Source organism: Pygoscelis adeliae, unplaced genomic scaffold (assembly GCF_000699105.1).
Source record: "Pygoscelis adeliae isolate BGI_AS28 unplaced genomic scaffold, ASM69910v1 Scaffold290, whole genome shotgun sequence".
Lineage (NCBI taxonomy): Eukaryota > Metazoa > Chordata > Aves > Sphenisciformes > Spheniscidae > Pygoscelis > Pygoscelis adeliae.
Window position 1 is genome coordinate 1,732,564 of NW_008823965.1, and position 9,710 is coordinate 1,742,273.

Genomic DNA, 9,710 nt, shown 5'->3' on the forward strand with positions numbered 1-9,710 from the left:
GCGCGAGCCCGCGGGGAGCTGTGGGGCTTGCGAGAGGGTGACTTCTCAAAGGCGAGGAAGAGGCTGGAACCAAAGCCTCTGTCCATCGAGAGGACTAAAGGCTCGGAGATCTTATTTGGGATCGCACCGTGTGCCCTGGCCCTCTCTCAGTCAAGGAGGGACCTGTTCAGGTTGTTCCTCAAGCAGAGCAGCGGCTCCCGGCAGCTTGTTACGAGTGAGTTTGTCCTTCAGGCCACGGCCCGGGGAGTCCCTGTGCACCACGTCAAAAGGAGAGAGCTGGATGCTCTTTGCAGAGGTCGGGTCCACCAGGGAGTTTGTTTGGAGGCCACTCCTCTCCGCTTCAAGAGTTTGGAGGAAGCTGAAAAGCCCAACTCGGGGGATGAAGAGAATCCGAACCGACAGCTGATTTGGCTGGTGTTGGAGCAGATCCAGGATCCCATGAACCTGGGGGCACTGCTGCGCTCTGCGTACTTCTTGGGGGTGGACAGAGTGGTGACAAGCCAGAGGAACAGGTACGGGGTTGGTTATCTGCTCCTTCAGCTTTCCTCTTTCTTTTCCTGCTGGCTCACAAAGAGGTTTCTAGCCTGCATTGCTCGACAGCTTCTTTAGAGGGCTTTCTGGGACTGAGCTTGAGAGCTGAATTTGGCTGGGTGCTGCTTTGCAGGGAGGCTGCGGGACGTGGTGTTCCAGGCTGGTAAGGAACCTCCCTGGGTACTTTCTGTTTTAACCCATTTTGTGTTTCAGTTGTCCATCTGTGCACAAAACTGCTGTAACCTATTTCCTGGGTTAATTTCTGAGCTCTCCTATTCTCCATAGGAAAATATATCCACATAGGGAACAAGATCTTTAGTGGACTAGTTGGAATTGGGTTGCAGAGGCAAGAGAAGGGAATACAGAAACAAAAATTCTCCTGGATTTCCTTTTTTGCTCTCATATGACACTTTTCCTTTCTTTTTTCCTTGCAGCTGCCCCTTGACTCCGACAGTGAGCAAAGCTAGCTCTGGAGCTATGGAAGTCTTTGATATCTACAGCACAGATGATCTCCGGAGCTTTTTGAAGGTAGAATGATCCACATTTTTTTTTCCTTTCCTTTCAAGAAACCTCAAATACTGCATTTGCTGAACAGAGAGGAGGTACAGGAAAAGGGCTGTTATTTGCAGTGTCCTGTGCTCCTGCTCTGCGTTCCTGTTTGCTGCCGGTGGTCTGTGCTGTTGGACCACCTCTGATGGGCATGCACCCCCAGCCCTTTTCCACTGGGAGGGGTAGCAGGTCTGAGTTGTGGGTCTTTTTCTGGGAGATGGCGATAGCAGGATAATGCTGTGTCTATCTCCCGTACTCAGGCTGTGAGCTCGGTAAGACGGGGTCTGTCTCCCTTTCTCTCCGTGGGGACCGGAGCTAGCGCTGTCTTGCCCGACGTGTGGCAGAGGCAGCGTCCCGGGGCCCAGGCACACGATGGCAGCATCGGGCAGCCTTTGGAGCAGGGGAGAGAGGAGAAACCAGGGCTGGTGCGAGCTGCTGGGAATCTTTTTACTCTGTACCTATGCGGTGAGGTGAGATAGGGCCCTTTGCAGAATGGTGTTGCAAGAGGAGCGGGAATGCACGTGGAAAAAAATGATTTAAACTGAAACAAACCCAGGGAAGTTGCTTTGAATTGGCAGAGTGCGTCCATCCCCTGTGATAGCACCGTGTGACTGCCCCGACTCCTCGTGGAGGTCCCCTGTGCCTCCACACAGGGCAGGGCTGGGGACCGGCTGAATGCTGTGCGCACGCGGAGCAGGGAGCTGCAGGCTCTCATCTGCCTTCCCCTATTCGTGTGGGATCCCCCAGCCCTGGGGGAGAGCGGGGTTAGAGGGTTCAGCATGGGGTGGGAGGGCGGAGGCTGTGGATCCTTGGGGGAACAGAGGCACCTGGTCTGCGCTCCCGGGGTCGCTGCGTGCCTGTGTCCCTTTGAGGAAGAGCTTGTCATAGTCTGGTGTGACCGCGAGGAGGCCAAGCGGAGGTAAGCCGGGACTCTTCCCACTTGGTGCTAGAAAACCCTTGTCCAGCTGCACAATAGATCTGTGGTAGCTGGAGCTCTGGATGATGGTGAAATGAAAGGTAGATAAAATACATCGGTATTTAATTGAAACAGCTGGAAGAATCACTTTGTTACTGTAAAGCTTGAATCATTAACATTTTGAGCCATTGCAGCAGTTGATTTAATTGGACCCAGATTCACTGGCCTAACCCGTGGTGTAAATTTGGTATAACGTAATGTAAAAAGTGCCAGTTTCACAGGAGATGAAGCTGGCAAGAAGCAGCAGCTCTTTTATTGTTACAGTGGATTTCCAAGACAAATAATGAAGGCTCTTTTTACTAGGGTGCGGGAGGGAAGGCTGGTTCTCTGGGTATGCGAGGCACTGAGTGTTGAGTGCCCTGCCTTTTGTGTGAGCTGATTTTTGGCATCTGGGTTTGAAAACGCGCGCTTGTGTTTGAAAACGTTACTGTGGGCTTCTGATGGCTGGGCCTGCACTTGAGAACTTCCACTGCATTTCTCTGTGGATTAGCCTTATGCTAATTTGTTTAACACTACTCTTTTTGTATGCTTTCCTGGCAAAAACCTTCCTAGAATTGTTGTGCGGGCAAAAAAAAGCTTTTCCATTGCTGTTTGTTTGCTTGCTGAACTGGAATAAACACCAGAAGGAAAATTACTTTTTAAATTATTTTTTTAAATTTTTTTCCCCTTAAATCAAGGTTTGTGTGCTGGTACTGGGAGGACTTTGGTGGCAGAAATTCAAGGGATGCAAAAAAACCCCTAGAAAAGCCAGTCAGCTTAACTGAAAACGTAAAAAAAAAAAAAAGTGTGTTTGCATACATGACTTATTTTCTTTTTAAGCTTGAAAAGTAGGCAATTTTTTAACATTTGTTTCCTTTCCCTTTCTAGGCTAAAACTGCAGAAGGCTGGGAAGTTGTGGGAACGGTCAGCAAGGCTGAGGATGCGGAAAATGTTCCTGTCATCAGTTGCTGGGAATTTCGGTGGAATAAACCCGTTATTCTAGTAATAGGTATTTCTGCTTACAGAGCTTTGGGCTCGGTGGAAGTGCATGTGTGAGGGAATGATCAGGGTGATGTTTCACTCCAAAGCTAGTTGCAGGTCTCTTACGTTACATCACACTTTGGTCTGGCAAAGAAAGGCTGAGCAAGAAGTACTAGAATGATCTGGCTGCAAATGAAATAGGGACCCAGAAGAAGAGGGGGAGCTGAGAAGCCTCCCAGTAGGAACTGCAGGAACAAACCAGTTTGTGTAGATGAACAGGGAGTTTAGTAGCTGCAGAGGGTCTAGATGGCAGTTTTCAGTGGCAGGGGAGGGGCGGGGGCGGGTACAGCGTGTTGTTTCGCATTGTGTTCTGCGGCGCTTTTGATCCTGTCCTAGAGCCCTGAACCTGGATTTTCTGTGTTGGCGAACCACAAACCTGTGTGAGAGACCCAGGAGGTACGTGTTTGCTCTTGCTGCGCTGAGGCTGTAATGGTGAGCTGTGCCGTGTCATTGCTCTGTCACGTTTCCTCTTAAAAAAAGAGGAATATATCTCTGTGCCCAGCTCTGGAAAGAAGCATGAGGAGCTGTTGCTGGGGATGGTCTGAACACAGAGCTGGGCTTTGTGGCACGGAGACCAGACAGTGGCTGCTTTTGTACGTCTAGGAGAAGGCAGGAGCTGTTGGCTGCTGCGGTACCAGCAGGAGGAGCAGGTGTAACCTCCTCCCTGCCAGACCTGTGCGCTGTTTGAGCAATGGGTGCCACGCTCCCGAGCACCTAAGCTGGGCGATTCCTACAGGGCCCTCTGCTGCTGCCCCCTCTTTGTGTAGTGGATACTTGCAAAGGATGCTGTCTTTTGTAGGCACTTTGGGGTTGTGCAGCCTCCCAGAAGGTGAAGAGAAGGGGAGTAACGGCCCCGTGGCTGCTAGAGAAAGAAATTCACCCAGGAGTGCTGCTCTAGGCACCCTTGGGTGGCCGTGCTGTAGCCCCCCACTTTGTGTCACCTGGCACAAGAGCCGGTTTGAGCTTTTACACTTGGAAGTAGTGTCATGCTGGCGATGAGCCATCAAGGGGCTGTAATCCTGCCCCGTGCTGCGGTTTTCTTGGCTCAGAAGACATCCCTTTAATTAAAATGTTTATTGAACTCCTAGAAATATTGACAAGACAACGCCGCAAATCTGGCATCTCTACAAGATGTGTGGAGCTATATTATAGAGGGAGTAGGGAGGCTGGCAGCGCTGCTGATGGACCACAAAGAAATGCATCCCAGAAACGACGACAACACCAGGAGAAAGGAAGGGGGTGAAAGTGGCAGTGGTGTCGTTACCTTGAATTATGAGAGATTTCTCCAGGAAAAAGTCCAAATATCCTTTTGTCAAGGGAGATTGGAGGCTGATTGGTAGATGCATGAGGAGAGCTCCCGGACCTTGCAGCAGTAATGATTTCAACTCTCTGCTGAGCACTAACTCTTCGCTGAAAAGAAAATTGAACATTACAGTCGTCTGATGCTGAGGTTGTTTGAAGAAATGTCCTAGATCTGAATATGTAGCGTACCTGCAGCTGCAGAGAGCAGCAGAGATAATTTAACATGGTTGTGAGCTTCCTAGCGTTGCACAGATTGTCTTGTAAGTTAAGCATTTGCAGACTTGAATTCACCCTCCTGGCATCCTCGCTGGCTTGGCAGAGAGTGATTTGGACAGTCCGGCTTAATGTTGTCTGCACTGGAGTCATTGCCGAAGGTGACAGGCAGGCTGGCTGCCCTAAAGACTGGGAGCCTTGTGCGAACAGGAACAGATTGGGAGCACTTAGATGTCTGAGCGAGAAGAGTTTCTGGGTAATCTGTTCTTCTTACACCTTCAGTCCTTAGCTTGGGATTTAAGACTGTTCATGGAATTGGTTTTATCGAGACCCTAATTTTGCATATTTCTCTGAACTGCCAGCACGACTGCTTCTGCCTGGGTTTGAACTTCCTGCACTGGAGACTGCAGTTGTTACAGTGGTGTTAATTGTAAATGGGGCAGGAAACCTGTCTTATAATTTCAGCCAAGCTCTAACTCTGGTCTTTGAGGCCTGTCAATGGGGGACAAAGCTAAGAGATGGAAGTCAGAGATCTGAAGTGAGAAGTGTTTTGTTCACCAGTATAAACTAGGATTTAATCTGATTCAGTCAATACTCCCTCCCTCGTGTCACACTGTGCAAGTCTTTTTGCCCTGGATTTATGGTTCCTAATTATTTTAAGCAGCCAGAGCCATAAAAAGCTTTGCAAAAGCAGGAAACAAAATTGCTGCCTTTATTAGGAATTGTAAGACCCTTACCAGGGAGAGGAGAGGATTGCTCCAGGAGCCGTCGCATCTCTGGCAATAGCTGCTGTCCCAGTTGGAGAGTCCCACGAGAGTGTGGTTTGAGAGGCTCAAGAGGCAAATATGACTGTAAGTTGTAAAACTTTTCTGTGTTGAATCAGGACAAAGTAGGATAATACTTGGTTTTTTTTTTCTTGACGCATCCCTAGAGAGCCACAGTCTAGCGATGAAGAGGCAGGCCGGGCCGTGGGAGGCCTGGCTTCGATTCCTTGTGTCACGCAGGCTTTCCCTGCGACCTTGGATAACTCACCCAGGTCTTGTCTGCACTTCTGGCTTAAAGAAGGAAGAAAATAATGGTTAGGATGGGATTTTGGTTTTCTAAAGGTTCACTTAGCCCAGCCAAAGGCTGCTTTTGCCAGTGTGGCTTATTTCACGTGGGAAGGTGATGCAAGATGCATTACCCAAAGCATTCTTTTGCTTGCACAAAATGCATCTTGCCAGTTAGATCAGGCCAACAAGACGTGAGACTGGGCCTCGGCTTCCAGTCTATGAAATGGGAATAACAGCACGCTCCTACCCTGTGCGGTCGGAGGGGTGTCGCACAGATCAGTACACGGGGATGGGGCACAGGACCTGCTGGCGAGGTGCGGTAAGCAGACAACAGGGAAAGAATTTTGTGGCAGCTCAGCCCAGCAAAGAGCTCATTTACCTTGTGGAGGAGTAGTCTCCAGTGGCATAGACAGTGCCTAAAGCATACGTGTATGCTGTTAAAACTTCAGGTAAGTGTCTAAATTTAGGTGAGCTTGAGCGAGTCCTTGGTGACAGCACTGGTCACGCAGGCAGAGGCACAGAAGCCCTTGGTAGGCAGCGTGTGCCCCGGCAGTGCCGTCCCAGGACGAGTCGGGTTCAGCTGGGGTTGAGGTGCGGCTGTTGAAGGGGAACGTTTGGCTTCCAGCATGCTGCGCCTGTTTTGTCAGAGGGTGAGCACGTCTTAGAAATGAGCTGGGTATTCTTGCAGCCGCGTAGCTGTCTGTGTAGCTCTAAATAATGAATGCAGAAGAATTCTTTGGGGAGCCGAGCGGGCTGGGAGGTCTGTGGTCTTCTGCAGGATTGTTTAAAGCCTCTCCCTTTCCATTTCCCTTTGTGACAGTGTGAGTCAAACAACTACTAATGACCTGGGATAGATTTCAACTCTGTTTCACCAGTGTATCAGCCCAAACATATCAGGGCTGTTGGATGGTTTAACAACTAATCAATTGAAGCCTCTGGTTAAACTGTCTGCATTCACAAGTTGCACCCAGCTGGTGGTACTGTGTGCTGAAAAGGCTGAACCCGTCACTATCAGTAGGGATGTGGGATTTGCTGGACCAGATCAGGCCTGTGGCCTCTTTTCTGCCTTGTCCCTCCGGCAGCCACCTGCGTATGTGGGCAGCCGTCTGCTGGCACGGTGGCGGCTTGTGCAGGGGATCTTTGCGCTCAGGCTACAAGGCTCTGTGCTTCACGCTGCGTATGCAGGCGTGTTGCACAGGTATTCCTCAAATACGCTTCAGATACTGGAGAAGAGATCTGGGGAGACTGGAGTGGGCCGGGAAGGGAAGGCAGGTAAGGTGCCTGTCTCGCCTCTGGTAGTTCTTGGCTGTTGCTCCACGGGAGCTGGTGAGGTTGCTGGTGAGCTTAGGGACAAGGGTGTAGTTGTGACAGAGCATTAGCAAGAACTGTACTCGGGAGGGGGGGAAAGGGACGTGGCAGCGGCTGCGAGCTGACCTGAGCAATGCCTTTGTTCCGCAGGTAGTGAAGGTGACGGACTTTCCCTAGAGACGCAGCTCTTGTGCCATCGGATGCTGGCCATCCCCCCTGGCAGAGCGCTTCACCCCGGGATCGAGTCGCTGAACGTCTCTGTTGCTACTGGTAAAAACAGTTCTGATGCACAAAGGCACCACAGCCCAAATTTCTGTATTTAAAAATCAAACAAACATCCAGGCCCGCAGAATGGTTTTCTTGTGGTTTAAAAAAAGATCTGTTTTTTAAATTTAATTTTACTTTCCTACAGGTATTCTCCTGCACTCCATCTGCAGCCAGAAGCTGAGGCACAGTGATTGAATTTTTTTTTATTTGGCGGGGAAGCTGCTCGGTGTTTCATGGCTGTGCTTTGTTGGTGTGGATATGGAAGTGCTCTTCCCAGGGTCTTCACCGTCGCTGCAAGTTACAGGGAAAGCCCCACTGACCTGAGCTGCTTCTTGGCTGACGCACGATACCACCAGAACCCTGGCTTAACGCTGAAGTCAGACACTGGCATGTACTAGGTAACACCTCCCACTGGCAACTCGGAGGAGTGGCTGTAAGGAAGGGAGACAAAGCTAGGTTTTAAAAGCAGACAGCCAAATTCTTCAGTTCTTGCAGTAAAATACCCGGTGATGGCTGCGAGCTTTGTGCTTGTTGCACGGGGGACTTTGTACATCACTCGTGCTGTGGAGAGAATTTGGGCTGTAGGTGGGAGACGGTGCGGTGGGAGACGGTGCTCGGCTGCAGCAGCCACTGAGAGCAGCCGTGCCGCGTGCCCACTGCCCCCTTAGCAGCCAAGAGGGTGCTGGTGAGAACCAGGTATGATTTGGGACTACTTGGCAGCAATTTCTTCATGACGAGGCGGTTTCTCTGTTACATATGGCTGCCTGAATGTCTGAAAACACACCGTCTTGTATTTGGTTGTAAACCAGGTCTGCAGCCCTGCCAAGGATGGACACGAGCTGTTGGAAAACACCTGTAGTGGGGAAAAATGCAGCCCATTGAAATAAAGCTTTTGTAGAGACTGGTTGTAGACTCGAATCAATCCTTTTTGTGTCGTATATAAATCCAGAGTGTGATTAGTAGAACAGGGCACTTCCTTCAGGTGGGAAGGGGAATCGGGAGCTTTGTTGTCTTCGTCCAGGGAAGTTTCCTTTCCATGGTGGGCCTGATCCTACTGGATGCTGAGCTGCCCCAGCACCACTGTCCCCGCTGATGGCAGGGGAGGAGGGGTGAGGGTGGCTTCTTTTGCAAATATCCTGGGTGAAAACCAGGCTGGGTAAATTATTGAGAACCAAATGAATGTTATCACTTAGCACCTTAATTATTTTATTTAGCTACTGTGGCCCTTTGCATAGGATTCCTCATTAACACTTAATTTACAGTGCCCTTTAGGGATAATTTCAAACAATTCAGCTTAGTCTCCCCCCTTCCCCCTTTCCAAATGAACAAGTAAATCACTCAGAGTGACTAATTAGGACTTTCCTTTGAGCTAAATGAAGTCTGTAAACCGGTCCGTGAATGTGGAGGTTTTTCAGATGCGTCCCTGGGAGGGCCTGGCTGGTGGGTGCTGCGGTGGTGGGTGGCTGCGGGGCTGGGGACGCCCCGGGTGCCCGGGATGGGGGACGGGACATGGAGCTCTGCGGCTGCCGAGGCGGCGGGGACTTTCCCCAGCCTGCGAGGGAAGGGCAGATGCGGTGGCGGGCGCTGGGCTTTCGCGCAGCCGATTGCCCAGTTGGGGCCTTATTTCCCTCCCCTGCTCGGAGACCTCTGTGCGGTGGCCACGGAGGCGTCGCGGGGCCACGGCTGCCCCCGCGTGCCGCTGGGGGTCCTTGAGGAGCCCCATGTGAAGGTTTGAGCCCTCCTGGCTTGCAGGCGGGATCTTGCACAGCTTTGCAGTGAAAGCTTTTGCTTTTCAAAGGTGTGGAGTACTCACTTCTGCGTCTGCGGCCGTGATGGAGAGGGCGCCTGGCGCGGTGGCTCGTGTCCTGAGCTGTGTTTGCCCTTTTGCTCTCTCCTGTGGAAAAGGACAAAACCCAAATCCCCCCCAGACGACAGCTGTAGCACGAGCAGGACTTTGCTGCCCAGGTCTGAAGGCGAGCTGGTCACTGAGTAACAGCGAACCGGTGCATTGCTGGGGCGACAGCTCTCGGGCGAGTGTGTAGCACTTGCGTTTTGTGAGCTGAATGGGTCTTTTATTTTAATGCCGAAATAAAAAGGCTCGGGGCCGGGGAGGCTGCAGGCCAGCCCTCTCGCCGGCGCTGCTCACGCAGCCGTGGGTGCCCCAGCAGAGGGTGCCCGTGGCTCAGATTTGCTCATTTTTCAGAGGGAAGATTCAGCACTTGGGGCTGACGGAATCCTTCCTTTCGAGCAGCAGGCATGAGGATAAAGCTGTTCCTTTATTCTTGACCTATAGGTAAGTATATATATTTCCGATTTCATAGGAACTGCAGTTTCTCCTTTTTCCTTTTTTTAATTTATTTGAGCAGTAGTTTAAAAGGCACTTCACTGGTTTTGCGTTGGTTGAGGAAAGCCGGGCGCCGTCAGACTGTGCTTAGCCATGCCGGCTCACCCCCTCAACGAGGAGGCAGGTGAGTAACGATGGAACAGCTACT

The 9,710-nt window shown here is 51.0% G+C and overlaps 1 protein-coding gene across 1 annotated transcript in view; it reads left to right on the forward strand.

The window, feature by feature from the left end:
* The window catches only part of MRM1 (mitochondrial rRNA methyltransferase 1 homolog (S. cerevisiae)), a 12,669-nt gene extending 4,857 nt beyond the window's left edge, over positions 1-7,812 (forward strand). The window contains exons 2-6 of the mRNA XM_009324360.1: positions 8-512; positions 966-1,059; positions 2,924-3,044; positions 7,102-7,221; positions 7,364-7,812. Of these exons, the coding sequence (XP_009322635.1) occupies positions 8-512; positions 966-1,059; positions 2,924-3,044; positions 7,102-7,221; positions 7,364-7,413 (890 nt within the window). The 3' untranslated portion in view covers positions 7,414-7,812. The remainder of the gene's footprint in view (positions 1-7; positions 513-965; positions 1,060-2,923; positions 3,045-7,101; positions 7,222-7,363) is intronic.
* Positions 7,813-9,710: the final 1,898 nt, after the last annotated feature.